Source organism: Opisthocomus hoazin, chromosome 3, assembly GCF_030867145.1.
Source record: "Opisthocomus hoazin isolate bOpiHoa1 chromosome 3, bOpiHoa1.hap1, whole genome shotgun sequence".
Lineage (NCBI taxonomy): Eukaryota > Metazoa > Chordata > Aves > Opisthocomiformes > Opisthocomidae > Opisthocomus > Opisthocomus hoazin.
Window position 1 is genome coordinate 107,988,543 of NC_134416.1, and position 20,938 is coordinate 108,009,480.

The following is a 20,938-nucleotide window of genomic DNA, read 5'->3' on the forward strand; positions in this document are numbered from 1 at the left end:
CCAGGGTCACCTTCTGTAAACACTGGAACATCTCTCCTACAAGGGGAGGCTGAGGGAGCTGGGCTTGTTCAGCCTGGAGAAGAGAAGGCTGAGAGGGGACCTTAGAAATGTCTATAAATATCTGCAGGGTGGGTGTCAGGAGGATGGGGCCAGACTCTTTCCAGTGGTGCCCAGTGACAGGACAAGGGGCAACGGGCACAAACTGAGGCACAGGAAGTTCCATCTGAACATGAGGAAGAACTTCTTCCCTCTGAGGGTGACGGAGCCCTGGCCCAGGCTGCCCAGGGAGGCTGTGGAGTCTCCTTCTCTGGAGATGTTCCAGACCCGCCTGGACGCGGTGCTGTGCAGCCTGCTGTGGGTGACCTTGCTTGGGCAGGGGGTTGGACTGGGTGACCCACAGAGGTCCCTGCCAACCCCTACCATGCTGGGATTCTGTGATTCTGTGAAACACACAAGACCCATTGAGTACAGAACGCAAACAGGAGAAGAAGAACGCTTGGGTCGATGATGCAGTTGAAGGGCCTGAAGATTTGTGGCTTTGAGCTATTACCCTGAAACATTTTTGGTGGCACCAAGACCATTTCCTAGGGCAGTGAGGTCTCAAGGAGGCTGGGCAGAAGTTGCCTTGCCCCATCTCCTTCCCAGTTCTGCTGGAAAACACGCGTACACGTGTTGCATGACTTTGTCTCCTTCTCTGGAGATATTCAAGACCCTCCTGGACAAGGTCCTCTACAGTCTACTGTAGGTGACCCTGATTCGGCAGGAGGGTTGGACTAGATGACCCACAGAGGTCCCTTCCAACCCCGACCATTCTGTGATTCTGTGATTCCAGCCGTCCTCTCTCTTCTTAACAGACAGTGAGATTTACACCACGAAGAGGAGGAGCCCTCCAGCCAAAGGCTCAGGTTCCGAACCATTAGCACGTCGGGGAGCTCTGGTCCAGGATGATGCTTCGGGTCCATTTCTTACGATTGGAAGTTTGCAGGTCTACAAATGTGACAGCATCTGCTCAGACTATGCCCTACATTTCCCTGCCGGGCCTTCCCTCTTCGCGCTGGTTGGGGGATTTATGCATCCATGCAGCTTGCTGCTGCAGTTGGCTGTAAGGAATGGAAGTTCCCAGCTGGAAACTCTGCATTTAAAGAGAGTGTGCGACTGTGCAAAGCCCCTGAGAGCTTTGGAAAGGAAAGCGTTTCTGAACCCCCTACTCCCTCCCTCCCACCTTTTAAAGAAAAAAGAGCCACGGTTTTTAAGATCTTTCAGATTTTTCTTGCTGGAGGTCTTCCTTGGGGAGCCCAGATTAGTAGCTTACGCAGGCATTAATGGAACAGCAGCTGTTTAGTGTTAAACAAAGAGACATTTTCATCCAACTGATTGCTAGATATTGGAGTTAAATAAGAATTAATTAAGAATAAAGGCCCTGCTTCCCTTTCAGCTTGCAACTTTTACTCTGGTGAACATCTCCAAGGGACTCGGTGGAGTTTTCTGATTTGTGCCACGGTCATCAGGACATCAAGAGTTCTAAGTAAGCTGAAAAACAAAAGAATGTTTTTACGTTGCTGCCTTGGGGGCTATGAAACTGTATACCTGCTGGATCTTCAGTTGACCCTAGGGATATCTAGCAGGGAGTGGAAAAGAGCTTAAGTTTAAAATGTAAAATATGGAGAAGATGAATCAGCACAACTTTGATGCTGGTGGCCCCACCCACCTGTTTTAATCATGCATCTTCCCCCTTTTCCTGCTGTAATCATTCTCTGCACGTCATTAGAACTATTTTATGGATCACAGAATGTCAGAGATGATGCAAGTTACGCTGTCCCGGTATCAGTGACACCCACTCTTGCTAATTTATATTGGATATGAAGATAATTACCCTTGACTTTGGGCAAGTGGGTCAACGGTTTAGTTTATGGAGAGTTCTGCAAAATACCAATGACAAAACACTGCAGCATCTGTACCCCTGGTTGCACAGCAAACACTTTTTTGTCCCACTGTTGTCCAAAACTCTGCATTATCCCTTCCCACAGCCATCCCAGCACAGCCAAAATCTCATCTATCTGGAGAGCCAGGCAGCTCTTCGGATGGGAAGACGTTGCATGTTATTGACTAACACAGCTCTGTTTCGACATATGGGTACATTTTTCACTGTTAATCTCTCATTCTCATTTTTGGAGGCTGGTGACAAGTGGTGTCCCTCAGGGGTCAGTACTGGGCCCAGTCTTGTTTAACTTCTTCATCAACGACCTGGATGAAGAGTTAGAGTGTACCCTCAGCAAGTTTGCTGACGACACCAAACTGGGAGGTGTGGTAGATACACCAGAAGGCTGTGCTGCCATTCAGCGTGACCTGGATAGGCTGGAAAGCTGGGCAGAGAGGAACCTGATGAGGTTCAACAAGGGCAAGTGCAGGGTCCTGCACCTGGGGAGGAACAACCTCATGCACCAGTACAGGCTTGGGACGGACCTGCTGGAGAGCAGCTCTGCGGAGAGGGACCTGGGTGTCCTGGTGGACGACAGGTTAACCATGAGCCAGCAGTGTGCCCTGGCTGCCAAGAAAGCCAATGGGATCCTGGGGTGCATCAAGAAGAGTGTGGCCAGCAGGACGAGGGAGGTTCTCCTTCCCCTCTACACTGCCCTGGTGAGGCCTCATCTGGAGTACTGTGTCCAGTTCTGGGCTCCCCAGTTCAAGAAAGATGAAGAGCTACTGGAGAGAGTCCAGCGGAGGGCTACGAGGATGGTGAGGGGACTGGAGCATCTCCCCTACGAGGAGAGGTTGAGGGAACTGGGCTTGTTCAGCCTGAAGAAGAGAAGGCTGAGAGGGGACCTTAGAAATGCCTACACATATCTGAAGGGTGGGTGTCAGGAGGATGGGGCCAAGCTCTTTTCAGTGGTGCCCAGTGACAGGACAAGGGGCAATGGGCACAAACTGAGGCACAGGAAGTTCCGTCTGAACATGAGGAAGAACTTCTTCCCTCTGAGGGTGACGGAGCACTGGAACAGGCTGCCCAGGGAGGTTGTGGAGTCTCCTTCTCTGGAGATATTCAAGACCCGCCTGGACAAGATCCTGTGCAGCCTGCTGTAGGTGACCCTGCTTGGGCAGGGGGGTTGGACTAGATGACCCACAGAGGGCCCTTCCAACCCCTACTGTTCTGTGATTCTGTGATTCCTTTGCCTTGGTCTCTGAGAGGAAAAATCCAGGCACCTTAGCCTTGCGAATAGCTCTGTGTTGCCCAGACAATTAGCTAAATTTGAGATGCAACAGGTTAGGCCACAGAGGCTTCATCAAGGCTGGGGACTGTGTTTAGCAGGAGGGTGCAATATCACATTTTACTGACCACAGTATTGGTCAGACACGAGACACTGCCTCTGCCAACACAGCGAGACAGTTCTCCAGCCTCAACGTACCCATACCCCAGCTTCCTCTCGGAGCCCCACGTCCAGAGATGCTTCTTGATCTCCCCCAGGTCTTTAGCCTCTCATGTTTTTGTACCTCCTGGGACAAGAAGCCCTGGGTTAGCCTAGCTCTGCTTGTGCTTAGCTTTCTATAGGCTTTGGGTGGGAACCATGATGATTTTCCATGCTAACGAGCCCTTAATTGCACCCACCTTTAGATGCCTCCTCCCCTTAGCATAGCTTAGCTGGGCTCGCAGCAGGTGGTTCACCATGTGCCTCAATGTGTAGGGGCTGACTACTCTTACACACCAACAGAGAGGAGCTGATGCACAGCTGGGATCGTTTCCAAGCTAGAAGGTCCAACAGAGCCTAGGCAGGAGGCAGGGGGGGATTTGCAAAGTGGAGCTAACGGGGTTAATTACGCTCTCCCTTGCCTTTAGGGCTGTCCCAAGTCACTCACCTGCTTTTAGTTAAGTGATGAAGCAGCTGCTGGTGCAACCCACCATTTTCAGTGCCTTTATATTTGGCCCACCACTATTCATTTTCTTCTAAGAAGCATGGATGTGGGAGATAAGGTGTCTGGAAATATTGGTTTCTAGTGCACCTAGTGCCAGCTCCTGCTCTGTTCTTTGGGGAGAGACAAGCTGACCTGATATTCCTTCTATCTACAGGAGCTTCTCTGACTCTGAAGGTACTATTGCCAAGCAGTTTTTTAAGGAAGTGTGTTGTCTATTTTTAATTTGCTAAATATGGGCTTAAGTTCATAGACAGTTGTTACTTTTATTACTTCTGTGTTTTTTTTCAAAAAAGCTACTGCGGGAATACTTATGTCTAGGCTGCTGCTCAGCATCAGAACTTGGCTCTCTGTGATGCTGCAAAGAATACAGGGAACAAAAGCTGCATACAGAAGGTTAAAGAAAGGCTCTCTGGCAGCCACTAGCGTCACCCCTGCAAAGATCCTTGGAAAGCTGTTTCCATGGATTACAGTGCTTTGTCGGACGGAGGAGCACTGGGGTATCTGATGCTTCTTCAGAAGTTATGTATTTACAAAGTCAGACGCTAACTTCAAACACTTGGTAACATAAGAAGGTGGAGTTGTGTGTTATGCTCGTGTATTCTTCTTTTTCCTCCATGTCTTCCCTTCCTCTACATTACCAGTGTGTTTTCTACTTTAACTCTGTACTGCCAAAAACTGCTTGAAACAGGTTGTTCTCTTTTTTGGTTTTCAGTGACTCCAGTCAAATTCAGAGTTGATCTCTTCTATGTATGTTAAATGCAAAGATTCTCTTCTGGCTCAACTGCTGCTTTGCTGATGCCTGTCCTTTCTTTTCTCTCTCTACTTTTTTGGAACCAAATTTATGGTTGCCTCTCCACAAAGTATGCAAGTTTCTTTTTATTATTATTTTAAGTAAAAAATATGATGGCTGTGGTGTCCCAGTTCCTGGATGACATTGGCAACTTTACGTGTGGCTACTGACATTTTAAGACAACCATCTTCTCCAGGCAGTCTGTGTTTGGCTGAATTTAGCAAGCCACAGATCAAGTGGCAAGTGTGTTCCACCCTGAAACCTGCTTTAGGGAGGAACTTGGCATAGGCACCAAGAGGTTAAAAAGTTGTGTGTGGGGGAGAAGAAAAAAAAATAATGACAAGAAGCAAAATATTTCGCAAGGGTTGTTGCTACGTTCTGAGCTTCAGCTCTGGAGGCTCTGAATCGCGTTCCCTGGGGACACAGCTGTAGCTGCTTGAGGTGCTGCTGCTCCTCAGCTGTTTGCTGCCTTCCCTTTGCGAGCCGGGGTCTGAGCACAGACCTTCCTCAGCAGCTTCGGCTTCGTGTACTGCTTTTTGACCTGCAGCAACTAAGGCCAAGTCGCGTACCCCTTTCCCCCAGCATCGCTGGGGAGCGCAGCGGTCCCTGCAAGAGGGTTGGGGTGGGCATGGGTGTTGCAGGCAGCCCCGGTGCTCTAGCCTATTTTGGGGCGTTTGCTGGTCCATGTCTGACAGTGGGCCTCTCCAAGGCAAGTCAGGCGTCAGACCTGGTTGCCTTTGCTGGGACAGCAGGTGATGATTTTGCTGCACAGGAGGGAAGCAAGGGACTATCCCTTGCTGCTAGCTGTTGGCTGCTCTGCAGCATTGATGGTCTGTGCAGCAGGGATGCCCTTGCTGCTTGGGAACTTGTTTGAGCCACAGCGTGTGGGTGTTTAGGATGGAGACCCTGTGTCAGAGCTGCTGTGTGGCTAGCTATGAGCCCCAGCTGCCCTTGCTGTGCCTGCTGCCTCTCCAAGATGAGATGTGTGACTCAATGCTTGCTACCACCCTTTGTAAGCCTGTGCTCAGCTCCAGGACCCTCCTGTGACACTGATTCCAGCCCATACTTGTCCAAATCAGAATGTAACCCTACTGCTGATCCTTCCCCTACACTTCAAGTCTCCACACTCTCCAACCCCAGATCCTAATCCAATGTGCTGGCCTATGCTTGGTTATCAACCCACCCATCAGCTATGCCAGCTGCAAAGGCTCCTGGAATGGGAGGGCTTCATGTGCTGCACCTGGGAGTGTAATTTGTGTTTGCTCCTCCTGGGGCTTCAGGCTCAAAGCAAGCAACAGTTTGTCCTCTGCTAACATAAAATGTGTGTCAATATGACTGATACTTCATATTAAAGAATAAAGTGCTCATTTAACTTGCTTCCCTCTTTTTTTCCCCCACTTAAACTTTGGATGGATCCTAGAATCATGAGGAAAAATGAGAATAAGTTTTTCTTTCATTATGAATTTATTGAGAAGCAAGAAGAGCACATAGCTTAGGTACAGGATGATTCACATATCACTGAAGACATTAATGAATAAAAAATTCCAGGTAGACTCCAGAAGACTGAAGTGACAAATCCAGTGACAGGATGTGGATCACTGGAAAAAAGCATGTTCATCCTATGTGGTCTTTGTCCTGTGGCTATAACAATCTGTGCTAGTGGAGGCTCCAGACAGGCCCCAGGGAAGACTGAAAATGTTGAGTGCTGTAACTGCATAATGTGTGGTATGCATGAATGTTGTCTTTAGCCTGTGTGAGAAATGGATACCTCCATAACATACTGCAACAAAAAATGTTTAGGCTCTTGCCTGTTCTGCCCCATGCTGTTTTCATCCTAAAATGAGAATGTTGGCATTGGATGCTTTCTACTTACAGCTGTATATATTAGAAGCAAAAAGTGGGCTATGGTGTGCATTTAGAGATAAAATTACTGCTAGAGGGTCTAGTGACTTCTCAAAAATATTGAATTATAAAGAGGAATAGCATCAGAGCCACCATGTGGGGATTATTTCCTTCAGAATCACTGTAGCATGCAAGGAGCTTGCTTGGTTTGAACAGTTTTTGTAGTCTGTAGTTTTCCTGAAATTGGTTTGTTGCTAATAATAGTCTAAATAATTTTTCACAGTAAAATCGGCACAAGCAACGGTGGCATGATCTTCATTAGTCAGCTTTGCTGAAATGGTGTAATCTCCCTGTACAACACAAAACAAGAGATTAGCCCATCAGTAGTATAGAGCAGCTTCTGTTTCTGTGAGGGAGTCCTCTTCCTAGAAACAGCATAAGACTTTTCCCATCAGGTTCCTCAAAAACCTTTCCTGTCCAGAAGTTTCAGAACTGGTAAAGGACTTGCCCATATTTTCTGCGTAAATACTTTCATCAGGGGTATCAATGCTGACAGGACAAGTTTGAAATAAAAACAGTGCAAGGGGAACGAAACATGTTGATGCATAAAAATTCCTTTCCAATCTGTGTAACGTCTCAGGTTTTGTGTGAGCAAGCACAATATGGCCTGTGCTGTTCAGTAACTCGAAGGCAAAGAGGTGCTCAGTTGTCTGGCACTTCTCTTCCTTGGATCTTGTTGTTCAGTGTGTACTTTGTTAGTGATATGAATTCTTATGACAGAGCACCCTGGGGGATGTGTGTGTACAGATGACTCAACCTGTGATGAATTTCTATATAATAAAACAAGAGTTAGTTAAATTTCAAATTGTGTAGTTAAAACTGCTGGTAATTCAGGCTTTGGGGAGAACTTGTGTCATTGCAGTGCAAAAAATTTCCACCTTAAGGAAGCCATGGCTTTTTTGTATTGATTGAAACTGCTCTCCAGACACTTGGAGGATGAGAGGCGCTGGGCAGGGAAGGTGACAAGCCTCATCTGACAGATTTTGAGGAAGATACGAACTGGATTTCATTCACTCTATATTACTGGCACTGCACTATTTCTTTCTGTTTTTTCTGGAGTGTGGATGGGCACAAAACCGGGAGCAGGAGAACTTGGCAGTGGTGGCCTCCTGGGTCTGAACCACAGACAGCTCGTGTCCTGCTCAGAACTCTTCTGGTTGTGGAGCAGAAGGAGGCGCAGCTAGAATGAGTCGGGTTTCTTGGCATTTGCCATTACCGTGGGAAGCAATAACTGGCCTGTGTCCTCATAGAGGGGTTCAAGTTAAGTGTAACTTCTAAATTTAGAGAGGCCCAAAGGCAAGGTCCTCATGAAAATACAGCCTTGTTGTCATTGCTGTGCAGACTGTGCAAATGTCCTTTGGGCTGCTCGGATGAGGCTGTTCTTTGTAATTAGCAGAAGATGATTGCTGCATGGAATATCTTCTTATTGCCAGTACGGAAGGATGGTGTTATTTGCCTGATAGAATAATTAACAAAAAAGGCTTCCCATTCCCTTTCTCACAAGCATGTTAATTCTCCAAAAGCTTATAGTTTCATTCATGGAAGGGAGTTTATAGTAACTCATTTCCATTGCTCGTTAGTGGTTAGCTTTTTTCCTCCTCCAGAATAATTTTTTGCTCATGGGTAAAAATTCTTATTAAAAGAGGATCGTGAACAGTCTTGGAATTTCTGGCTCCAAATTCAGCTAATTTGCCTGGAGCTGGAGTTTTATTGGTCTGTGTGGATGTTTCTAGGGCTTCCTCTTTGTCTAAAGACCTATTCCTCAGTTAGTCTAGAGGCCTTACTACAGAAGTGTCCTCAGTACATTAGTAAAGCTGCTCCTGGAACAGGATGCTGACTGATAGGAGCTTGGGCACTCCAGTGCGAGAGAGCAAAAGGAACTGTTCACAACAGCATTGTTAGGCGTAGCCTTTAGGGAAGCAGGCTGGTAAGGGGGCCCAGCTCCCTGTGTGAAAGCCTTGGAGAATGAAGGTTGTGGTTGCTGCTGTTGCCAAGGAAAGACTCAGACACATGGTAGCTGTCATGGAAGCTTGATCCTTCCAGAAGCCAACTGTCCTTATTACACCCCTAGGGTCTTGGCAAGCCTGGGTCTTGGGGACTCGCTTCCTTGTTCTGTATTTCTGTTCTGATCCTGTCGTCTTTTCCTGCACCTGGACCAAACCAGTGCTAAGCAGGCCCCAGACCTCATCCTTGAGTCTCTGACATAGGTTTTATGTCTACTGAAGAACTGAGAGCTCATGCTGTTCTGCTCTGTGTGAGTAAATCTAAGGAGTGTTTGCCTGACCACCTGAACTGTGCGCTTTGCAGTAATGACCATGACTTTCTTCACCACATTCTCAACTGGATGCCCTGATGATCCAGATCTTGCCTCTTCCCCTTCAATCCAGTCTCTTCATGTATGTGGCTAAAAATCATTTAATACTTACTGGTCAAATATAGCTTTATGTTGTGCCCAGTTAAGAGACACTGTGGTGCTTTCAGCATTTGAGACCTATCTTGCTTTGCAGTATGATTTGGTTGACCTAGAAGGACACTTAGCTGAGTGTGGAAAAGGCTGCTTGTAAAGAGCATCTGTAATGGATGACCAGGAATTTCAGAGAGGTGTGTGGAATACCACCTTTTTTCTCACCTTGCTAAGAAATTATTTTCTTATTTTAAGGCTCTGTAAGTCCAGAGACGGTGTTCTTGGCCCCAAAACTGGTACTTTCAGTTGCAATCTAGAAGGCCTCTGAGTCTGTATTTAACACTATATATGTATAGTGGAATGCATACAATTGGAATAGTTATCTACATTGCCTTTGTAGCCAGTGAGGATCAATGAGCTTCTCCAAATTGTTCAGCCCGCTAAGGAGTGAGTTGAATTGCAGCCTTGGTCTCTCAGGAGTCCCTTGAAGCTGCTGCTTTTGCTGCTATTTTAAGAGTGATAGAGGGGGAGCCTACTAAAGAACTGTATGGCTCCATGATGTAGTGCTGGTAGGAGATCCGCTTTCCTAAGAAAACCTGTGCATCTCTGGATAATATGTCTCTAATGCTTTAAGCAAAGCCACTTCATTTCATATGGAGAAGGATTAGTCATGTAAATGCTGTTGGATCCAGTGTGCCAGCTGGGGGAGCTTGGAATATACTGATGTGATTGCTGGTAGTCCTCTGGCCATAACTCATGCAGAAAGCCCTTCTGCTTGGGAGCAGAGCTGTGACCAACTTACCTGTGGGATTTCTTTGATTCCAAGTGTGACTGGTCCCTCATAGTAGAGATGTTCTGAAAAGCAAAAAAAAAAAAAAAAAAGGTGATGGGTTGTTAGACAATGCAGCACATGAAGAAAAAAAAGTAGCTGATCATAGATGCTTTTTTGTAATAGCACTTCAAAGTGTTGCAGTGACAAGGGTTATGGAACTGCAAAGTGCTCCATGCACAGTCTTGCGACAGCCCTCCTGAGAGAAGTGTCAGGACGTGTACTGCTTCACGGGGAAAGCAGGGCAGAGCTTGGGCTGCAGGACAACCTGCAGTCCCTGAGTGGAGAGGGGGGCATGGCTTGGCACAGCTGGGTGGGTGTTCCTACGTCAGCATGCATCCTGCAAATGGGGAAATGAAGGGGGGGGGGGATTGCCAGACACAAGTCCCTTCAGCATGATCTATTAAACATCTGCAGCTGCAGTAGTTGAACTGTTCTGTGTTGGTAACTTTAAGAAAAACCAGAGCTGAGTGTTTCTGTAGGTGTGGACTTCTGACTGCTTGCTGAACATGACCTTAAAGTAATTGGAACATGTATGTCTTGCTGTTGAGGAAGCATTCATCAAGAAGTTACGTGATGTGCTAAAGCCATTGCAAGTTGTGTTTGTGACTGGAACAGAGCCGAGGAGTTCCACCTTCCAATCCTCATCTCCCCAGTCGCAAGGCGTGCGTGCTCTCTGCCTTTGAGGAAAGGGCGACTTTGGCATCAATGGACAGAATTAGCAAGCTGTTCTGCAGTTCCTCCCACTTTTTCATAGCTTACTGGGCCAAACTGTGCAGACTTGACTGAAAATAAAATTTGTAGATGTTTCAGTATTTCAGAATTTCTTGCACAACTTGCCCTTCACAAGTCATGAAGAGTCTAAGAACTGTTTAAGGATTCCCTTTTGGCAGGTGTCATGAAATAGTCTTTACTTTGCCAGTGACAGAGGAGTAAGTGTTTCATCATATTTATGAGTACGTGCTGGCATCTTGATGCTTGTTATGTCCAGAGTTGTTTTAGTCCAGTCTCACTGTGCTGGTTTAAACTGTTTCTTGTGAAAGGCTGGACAAAAGGTTTGTAACGTGTTTGTGTTGTATGGTCTATCCTACTGTGCAGTAGGTATCTGACTTGGAAAGGAGTCCACAGAAGGCCTTGCCTACATGTGCTATGAAATGTTAGTCAATGTCTTGTAACAAACTTCCATGAAAGAATCATGACTATAAGACAAACTCGGAAAAAATTTGGAGAAATCAGACTTCACCAATGTTCCACCCCTGTGCGTTAATGAGGAGTTAAACATAATGCCCTGATGATCCTGGGAGATGGAGAAAATGCAGAACTTCTCTGTTTTGGTATTAGGTTTTTCAAGGCAGTGCTGAGACTAGAGTAAGTATGTTTTGGCTTGTTAATCTCAAACTGATCAGCTGTGCAGCACTCATGGTACTCATTCCCCTCTGCATCCCTGACTACTTCACCTGGACACCAAGAAGTCTTTTGCTTTTCAAAGAGCAGCCACTATTGCTCCTTGCTTCTGTGCATGAGGCAAGAGCCCTGCAGTCTGACACATCTCTGCTGCAGAGTGCGGTGACTCAAGAATTTTAAAAATACAGTGCAGCCCACTTCTCGGTTCATAACTTATCTGGAGTCTAAATGGGAGTTAAAGGCACTGCAGACTGGGTGACGAGTGACGAGCCACTCCCTTGGGACTTCAGCTGTGTGCATGATGTGTGCTAAGCCACGTTGTGAGCTTCCCCCCGAGGGTGCTGTGGCCCATGCAGTGGTGTAGCTTGTGGTTTGTGCGTCCTTTTGTTCAGTAGAGAGCCTTGTTTGACTGTCTCCTTCAGTCAGCTCTGAACCTAGCAAATCTGGGATGGCAGCACAGTGGAGAGGAAAATGGGCTGTGAACAATCACCCTTCCCCAAAGTCATCCTCCACAGGGACATGGAAACTCCTGTTGGATCATGTGGCTTGTTGGGGTCTCGCCTAGGCTGTCACAAAGCCATCCAGAATCTCAACATACAGATGCAGTATTCAGGCTCTGCAAGCCTATATTTTAAAATGAAGTAGGATTTATCAGGCCATAAATTTGCTTCTGAAATGATGGCAAAGGTAATCTCTCTATCAGTGTAGATAGAAGCTATTTTTTTCTTGCCACTTTGCTGTGACAAAGTAATAATTATATCGGAGATAGGTGAATGCAGTCCTTGGGCTTTGCTTCAGCCCTCAGAAGTTTTCTGTGATCGCTCTGTGTGGTAGCTGTATGCCTTTGCTCGGTAATCAATGGAGCCACTCGCACGGGCTGTACAATCTTTTAGGGAGCTTTCAACTGTGGAGCTAGGTGCTGTGTGTCCAGTTTGAGGTCCATGTTTACTGCCTCATGCTTCAGCAATGCCCTTATTTAGCTCTTTCTAACTGAGGATCTGGCAGTGGTTCAGTTATTAACCATGTGGACCTACTCAAGAGAGTCCAGTGAAGGGACACTGATACAATCACAGGAATGGTAGGGATTGGAAGGGACCTCTGGGGATCATCTAGTCCCACTTGCTTGCCAATGCAGGTTCACCCAGAGCAGTCTGCACAGAACTGCATCCGGGTGGGTTTTGAATATCTCCAGACACGGAGACTTCACAGCCCCTCTGGCAGCCTGTTCCAGTGCTCTGTCACCCTCACAGAAAAAGTTCTTCCTCCTGTTCAGCTGGAACTTCCTATGCTTCAGTTCATGCCCGTTGCCCCTTGTCCTGTTGCTGGGTGCTACTAAAAAAGTCTGGCCCCATCCTCTTGACACCCACCTTTAAGATGTTTGTAAGCATCTGTAGGATCCCCTCTTCTCTTCTTCAGGCCAATCAAGCCCAGCTCCCTCAGCCTCTCCTCCTAGGAGAGATGCTCCAGTCCCCTCATCTTAGTAGCCCTCCGCTGGACTCTCTCCAGTAGCTCTTCATCTTTCTTGAAGTGGAGAGCCCAGAACTGGACACAGTGCTCCAGATGTGTCCTCACTAGTGCAGAGTAGAGGGGGAGGAGAACATCCCTTGGCCTGCTGGCCACAGTCCTCTGAATGCACCCCAGGATACCATTGGCCTTCCTGGCAACAGCGTGCATGGCTGGGTCAATGTTACCTCGTCATCCCCCAGCACTCTCAGTCCCTCTCCACAGAGCTGCTCTCCAGCAGCTCCGCCCCAAGCCTGTACTGGTGCATGGGGTTATTCCTCCCCAGGTGCAGGACCCTGCACTTGCCCTTGTTGAACTTCATTGGTTTCTTCTCTGCCCAACTCTCCAGCCTGTCCAGATCTCACTGAAGGGCAGCACAGCCTTCCAGTGTATCAGCCACTCCTCATGGTTTTGTGTTATATTTGTATTAGTTTGTCTAATTAAGGGTCTGGAGCATCTCTCCAATGAGAAGAGACTGAGGGAGCTGGGACTGTCAGCCTAGAGAACAGAAATCTCTTAGGGGAGAGAGCACACAAATATGTATGTATCCTTGAAGGGAAGGTGTGAAGAGGATGGAGCCAGGCTCTTTCCAGTGGTGCCCAGTGACAGGATAAGAGGCAGTGGGCACAAACTGAAACACTGGAAGTTTCTTCTGAACATCAGGAAAGACTTTTTTGTTTTTTACTGCGAGGGTGACTGGGCACTGGCAGACGTTGCAGAGAGGTTGTGGAGTCTCCTTCCTTGGAAGTATTAAAAAAACCCCACCTGGGCATGGTCCTGGACAGCTGCCTGTAGATGGCCCTGCTTGAGTAGATGGGAGTTGGTCTAAATGACATTCAGAGGTCCTCACCAATCTCAACTATTCTGTGGTTCTGTAAACAGGCCTTTAGAAAAGTCTTGTGATCTTCCTTGCTTCAACAGTGGGGCTGAGGGGAAAGACTATGCATCTTTGAAAGTATGTCCTGATAGGAAAGCAAGGGCAGCTTTCATTTTCAGCTAGTTGAGACCTGCCAGGGAATAACAGATCTATAGATCTACTGAATTTTATCATTCATGCTGTCTTTGGATCATGGCAACTTCCTCAGTGCCTATGCTAGCTGGATCAGGCTTTTCAAAGCCCATGCAATGTTTGTCTCGCATGAGGATTTCTGCTGTAATTCCAGAAGTATAAACAACCTCCAGAGCTTTAAGGACTGTAGTTTATCACAGCATCCTTCGTATGCTCATACACTTTTCTCCATATATTCATACATTTTTACATTCCTCCATTGAAAGAGGATGAACACATCTGCTGCAGTAAGTATAACTGTCACAAACACTGAGCCTGGCTCATTGAAAGAATTCTGTGGTCTTTTTAGAGCAAGCCCAGATGTAGTTGCCAAAAATGCATGAACACTGGGAAAAGTATGAATTAAGAGTGTGTTTTTTCCAATTAAAAATTCCCCTATGTCTTTATGGGTCTGCTGGTAAGTTATGGTGTCTATCAAGCATGCTGTCATCAGTGATGTGCTCTCAGCTCACCTTCCATTTTCAGCCCTTTTTCTTAAAGACTTAAGATGATTTTTGTAGAGAATCCTGGAAAACATTTCTAATGTACCCCTAATTCAAGATATTGTATCTGTTGTAGCAGGTTTTCACTGTTGTTTCTACCAAAAGTAAGTTAGTCCTTTTCCCTGCAACTGAGCAGGTCTCTAGTAGCTTCCAGTCTGAAGCAGAGCTTTCAAATGTGTAAGAACGAACTTCCTGAGGATTACTTCAAGTTACTAGTTGTCATTTATCATGAAGATGCTTCTCATTCCTGACAAAACACCTATAATGAAATTCTCACTCCTCTTTCTCAAATCTTCTTTGCACTGAAAATCTTTAAATGTTCTCACACTCCTGTGCTATATAAAGGCCCTGTACATCTGCACCCACCTCTTCCTTTTTCGATGTTTTGAATCTTTTTAGAACTTAAATGCTCCATGTTGGAGTTCTTCTAGGACGTGATCTTGCACCCATGCAACTGACACACAACTTCCATGAGTTTTAGGGATGCAGGAATGATCTAAGTAACTGCCAGCTATAGATGTATAGTTGAGTGAGAAATGTATATAAATACATAGCTGGGTGAGAAACATCCACTCTACTGGGGTGGAAAGTGAAATGAAGGGGCTAAGCAAGTACACGTTGTATATCAGCCCAAGACCCAGCTTCTGTGGTATGGCTGCATTTTCAGAAACATGTACCTGAACTCCGTGTCATACCCAGTTCTGTCATTCGTATTATGTTCTCTACTTCTATTCACAAATACTATTTTGGAAAGTTGCCCACTAATCACAGAATCACAGAATGGTCAGGTTGGAAGGGACCTCTATGGGTCATCTAGTCCAACCCCTTGCCGAAGCAGGGTCACCTACAGCAGGCTGCACAGCACCGCGTCCGGGTGGGTAAATACCTACTAATACCTACAGAAAGAGGCAGTAATGTAAAGAACGAGGCCTGAACCAAGGCAGCGTTTCTTTATGGTTTGGGAGTGTGCACAAGGAATTGTGCAAATGCTCTGATGGTGCCTTTATCAGTTGAGCCTGGAAGAAGACTTGTGGACTTGCAGAGGATGCAACCGTGTTTTGTCAGGAAGCTTTGCTTAAGCCTGCAGGTTGTGGTTGGCACATTGCTAAGTACTACCCTGGTAGGTCTTTTTCTGATTTTAGTGATTGCATTCGGAAATCTGTTAAATCTTATGTAACTCCTTTCTCTGGAGGAAATGGGGAATAACCAGAACTTTCTAGTAAAATGAGGAAGAGCTCAATTCATGTTGTGCCACAAAGTATTTAGCGGTTCTGTTGTTGTTCATAAATTGACAATGATCCATGTTCTTGTAACCTTTCAGCTAACAGCTTCACAACAGGCATAGAGCTCAAAGAAAAGTATCTTGGAATCTTATTTAGGAGTCCCAGTGAGCAGTGCCAGATGTGACCTTTGCTTAACTAGTAGATAGTAAATACTATCTAATTATGATGAGCATAAAACCTCTAGCTATATTAAGTCTCCTAAAGTATTTCCAGTCATAGCAGAACTGTAGTATTATAGGAGAGTAAAGAAAAATTAAAGCAGCCCCAAACACCCAAGACTTTGCCACATCCAGCTCTTACAAGTGTCGTTTCCTTGTAACTTCTGCTCTGCTTGCCTGTATGAGTGAGTGGACAAACAAAGTCTGCAGCAGAACTATATTCTGTCTCATTTTGGGAGAGGGAGGAGCAGGTAGTTTTTGGCCTCCTTGTGGAAGGCAAGCAAATTCTATGTGGAACTATATTTAAACTCGGGTCAGGTCTGGCCAGATGTTGGAAATGTTGCCTGTACAACAGGGGAAAAGTGGCTCTGCATGAAAAGCTTCAGCTGAAAGGGCTGTCTGCTCCTCTGTACCTTTGGGAGGCCGCATACTTGGCCATTCACGATGTTGTCCTTTCTGCACAGGACATAGATTTACAGCTGTGCTAATAAGGTAAATTATGGCTGTGCTGAATTGCCTCAAATTGGTCTTCAGCTCAATTCTGTGTCCTAAAATGTGGGTTGGAATCAAATGTCAGCTAATTAAGAAACACCACATTTTCAGTTTGAACCTTAGTCTGAGAAAGTTCACTTCTTTCCTGCTGTGACTTAATTACTGAATAAGAACAGCTACTGAACAAGAAGGTACGTATTAAAAAGTGTGGCAGAGGTCCTTGCACTAACTTAGGGATGCTTCTAAATGAGGATGTATAGTATTATTTAAACAATCAACTATAGTTTTATATCGTAATGTACTTCAATTAGAAACAATTACCAGCCAGTTTACGATGAAGGGACTTGGAAATGCCAGGAGGTTCTGGTTTTGTGGCTCTGTGTGAAGAGCAGTCTATGCTTAGCTCAGGACTGACTCTGCTTCTCCTTTATGTATTCTCTAAAGAATGTTATTTGGTACTTCATCAGAATAAGATGGTTTTCAGTATGTCTGTAGGTGGGTTTTTACCCCTTGTAATTCAACACACAATTGAAGAAATCTCTGATTTTAATTTTTTTTGTCGATCTGGCTTACAGGATTTACATAATTGATTGCTCATGCAGCATTTTCTCTATTATTCTTTGTGATATTTCTATGCTGTGTGAAATGTCTTGGTAATTTTCCAGGGGCTGTCTTAGCAGCAGTGCTGAACGTGGTCTTTAAACTCATAGCCCTTGCACATGAATTACTACAGCCATATCAGGATGGAGATGCAAATGAATGGAAGGAAAGCAGAATTCCTGAAACTGGCTGGTGCGCTAGCAACTCTGAAACTTCCCTGCAGCTCTACCTGTTTATTTTAAAATTGGCCTAGAGATGATCATGATGTAAGAGGGATTTCAAAATAACCCTTTAAGATAGATGGATATTACAGTCTGCAGGTATGACCGTAGCTCTTCCAGACATGCCATGGCTAGCTTTGCACTACCTGGCCTGGGTTGTGGCAGAAGGGACCTTGAGGTGCCCAGGCTCACCTGTGACCAAAGATGCCTGCTTTCTGGGGGCAGCTAATGCCACTGTAAACAACTAGTCCAAGTGTGTACCAGTTGGCACTTTGACTGGCATGAACTGAAATTATCTGACTGCTGCATAGGCCTGTGTTGAACAGGAAAAAGATTCAAATCATAGATGGTATCAAATAGTATTTTGGTCCAAATATCCTTATTCAAGCATAATTCCTCTTAAAGTGAGTTAAGAACCCCCTTTAAGGGCAGGAAGTGTTACTTGCTTAATAGTGAAGAACATGTTCAGAATGGCTTGTTTGTTTGCTCAGCCATTTTTTTTACAGATCTGGCCTTTATTTTTGTTATACTTCTCCCAGGACAACCACGTGGCTATAAATAGGGCGTATGAACCACTCTGCTGTTGGATGGGGTCACATTCCTACAGTTATCTTTCATGAACTGGAAATCCCATGTGCATGCAATATTTGGCAATTAAAAGAAAAGCCAAGCAAACAGGTTAGGGGAAGACGTAGGCTCTGGAATTCAAACATCCCTGTCCTACTGTGTTTCTGTCATCCATTAACACGCTGTTGAAGTAAACAGAACATTACAATGTATTGGTGCTTTCAGCAGCACAGCAGGTGCATCCTGCTTGGAGTATTCAGCAGCCATCAAACACTTAAAGTGCTACCTAAATTACCTCCTTTCTTCTTTCCACAGAAAATAAGCTTAGAAAGACCCGGCTCGCAAAGCGTGTCTGAGTAGGTTAAGACGGTCTTCCCATTTATGATCAGGTCAAGCTTGACGTACAGTTCCTTGATGCTGTGTCCTACACACAGAGCAGAAGAAGAGCTCAGAGAAAGTGCAAGGGTAGATAAGGTTATTGCTTCATTTTTTAAAACATTCTATTCCCCCCCCTTCCCCCCCCACTGTTCAAGCCATTGAATGTTTTCTTTTCACTGAGAACTCCTGATAGATAGAAATTCATGCTTTGGGAACAGGTCTCAAAGTCCCTTAAGGTACACAACAGGGTACATAACTGTGTATTTCTTTATTGTTAAATAAACTATGACCATGACCATTTTCTGACTATGAGGCTGATTGGCGTAGTAAATCTTGTGTCTGTACATCTAAACTTTCTTTCCTACTATCCCTAGCAGAGGGCCCATATCCAAGTGGCCCCTGGGAGCAGCAGCCTGTGGCTGGTACCTGCTGCCTGGGAAAAAGGGTCGCTGGCCTGAGCCAAACCTGTGCCAGGGACCAGCACAGCAGCTTAGCAGGACTGGGAGGTTGCCTGCTTTTGTCCCCGGCTTGCTAATGTAGATGTAGCCAGTGAAGCTACTGGATTTAGAGGGAGGTCTTGGACTCTGAGTTGTGGGAAAAGTGTTTGCAAATGCCTGCAATGTGGTTTTGCAGGCTTGTTTAATTTTGCAGCCACCTGAAAGCTGGTGCTCCCCAGGCAAAAGGGCAGCACGCCTCACAGCAGGGAGACCTTTTGCATGCAAGGAAGGGCACTTGGCACACAAACTTATTTTCAGCACCAGGAGCGTACAGCAGTGCTTTCGTACTTATGCCCTGGTAGCAGAGGTTCTAGGTGAGCTTAGGGCCAACAGAGTGGCAAGAAGGTGGGTTTCCTGTGCAGGGGTGATAAGGCAAGCTGTGGCTAATATGAACTTGTGCACCCAGACCATTAATGCAGTTCTGGTTTTGATCTTTTATTGCTGATCGGTCAAGTGCTGAAGGGCATAATTTCAGCTAGCACAGGTGGTGAGCTGATGGCATGACTTGCCTCAGGCTAGCACTTCCCCTGTGCTCCCCCAGCATGCTTCTCTGCCCCCACCTTGTGCTGTGGGTGTCCCTTCAGTCTCCTGCCTGCAAGGGTCCACCTTGGCAATGTGGTGAGCACTGCTGGTGCTGACACAAGAGCGTGGATGCTGTAGCTGTCTCCTTCAACAAGACTCTCCCCAGAAGACTTAGCTGTGAAGACAAACTCTAGAGCAGCCCCCACCTTGGCTATCCATGTGCATGGATGAAGCATAGGGAAGAAATAGAGGCTGAGAGCTGATAGGACCCGCTTAGGGTGACAGATGTAGTCTGAGGCTGAGCTGATAACAGAACTGACATTTCTGTAGCCCCACACAGGTTTTGAAACTCCTTGGAAATGAAACCCTTTTGTATTTTATAGGAGGTTGTCACCATTGCTTACAACTTAATACCAGCACTCACATGTGAATTACCTGTTTACAGTGTGAGAAAATAGCAATTCACTTACTTAGGAGCATCGCAGCTCTGATGTTAAATGTGTGGGTTGCGATATCAGAACAACGGTCAATGCTGAAAGCAAAATCCTGCTGGATATCTGTTTGGAGACAGAAAGCAGTGGGTAACAAGTTGTATTTTTAATGATACTGACTGTATAGAAGAAAACAATAAAGTACAGAAGTGTTACAAAAGCCAGATTTACATATTCCTTATGAATTCTGCAGGATGTGTTTAATAGCTGCTTCTGTCCTTCCTGTCACGTCAATCTGAAGCACATTCAGAGGACAGCCTATATGTGGCTAAAACCTACTGTGTGGGAAAACGAGCCAAGTTCGGGGACAGCAAGTTCCCTGCAGTGGTGGGTCCTCAGGTCTCATTCAACAATGAAGACTTAGCACAGCTGCCCTTCCTAGGCTCTGCACACCGGCATTCCTGATGAGCAATTGGTTATGATGATGTTTTTAATTAATTTGTATCACAAGATGGCTTGGCAAGACTGATTGGGAAACTGAATCCCGCAGTGGGATGAAAAGTCCAAAAATGAATGTAAAATTGTGTAACTGAGATCCTGCAGTGCTTCATGCTGGGTCCACCATCATGTGGTATTTGTAACCTAGGAAATACTCTACATTTCTCCCTTTCTGAGAGTCTTTAGCAGAGCTGAGGTCAAAGTGGACCCTACAGCTGATGGCTGACATGGGTGTGGCTCTTGCCTGTTCCTACAGTACCCCCTTCTCTGCATCGAGCTCCAAAACCCTTGTAGAAGCATAATTGCTTTCCCTCCACTTCCACTTTCTTCCTTGCTAGCCTCCATGAGACTCCATGCTGCGCCTGAAGGCTTGCCAGTGTCCTGCTCTCTGGTGACAGCTCAGCCCCAACAAACAGCAGCACATGCAAGTGTTTTCCAGAGCCGTGGCTGCAGGTGAAAGATCTGGCTGGTGTGGAAGCACATCATCTTGAGCCTCAAGGCCTGTTTTAGACAGAGGTTTGTCCCTCATGGTGGCTTGCCAGCCAGCCTGCGCGTCCAACTTCTTTCTCTGTGGAAACTGGAGAAGCAACTGCAGCATGTGCAGAAGCAGCCATAGGCTCCCCAGTTTACATAGAGCTGGTGGTGACAAAACAGATTTGCGAATTCAATTCTGTTTCTAAGTTGTTGCTTGAGGTAATCTTCTCACCAAATTGAAAATAATGGGCTGGGAAAATTTTCCTTTGATGCTGCGGTGAAACTTGAGTCACGAGTGTCCTCTGTGAGGCTGAGCTAGCATCTCCACGATCTGACCTTATTTTTGCAGCAATGCCCCACAGCTGTAACATCTGGCAGGGACCAAGCCTGGGTGACCAAAGCCTGATTGCTTAGAAGGGGAGCCTGGAGTTAATGAAAGTGCTGGGAGGAGCTGCAGCTCTGACTAAGCCAGGCTCTGCAAGCACATGGATTGTCAGTGTGGTCAAAAGGAGCTTCTGAGTTTGA

General features: G+C 46.0%; 1 protein-coding gene across 2 annotated transcripts in view; it reads right to left on the bottom strand.

Moving 5' to 3' along the window:
• Positions 1 to 1,297: 1,297 nt before the first annotated feature.
• Positions 1,298 to 20,938, bottom strand: part of LOC104333480 (lymphocyte antigen 86) — a 32,217-nt gene continuing 12,576 nt past the window's right edge. The window contains exons 2-5 of one of the 2 annotated variants that reach the window (XM_075417195.1): positions 19,481 to 19,567; positions 17,909 to 18,037; positions 9,808 to 9,860; positions 1,298 to 1,530 (exon numbers count right to left, since the gene is read on the bottom strand). In XM_075417195.1, the coding sequence (XP_075273310.1) occupies positions 1,522 to 1,530; positions 9,808 to 9,860; positions 17,909 to 18,037; positions 19,481 to 19,567 (278 nt within the window). In that variant the 3' untranslated portion in view covers positions 1,298 to 1,521. Of the gene's footprint in view, positions 1,531 to 6,131; positions 6,892 to 9,807; positions 9,861 to 17,908; positions 18,038 to 19,480; positions 19,568 to 20,938 lie in introns of those variants that run through there. The other variant, XM_009938986.2, reaches the window with a different exon arrangement.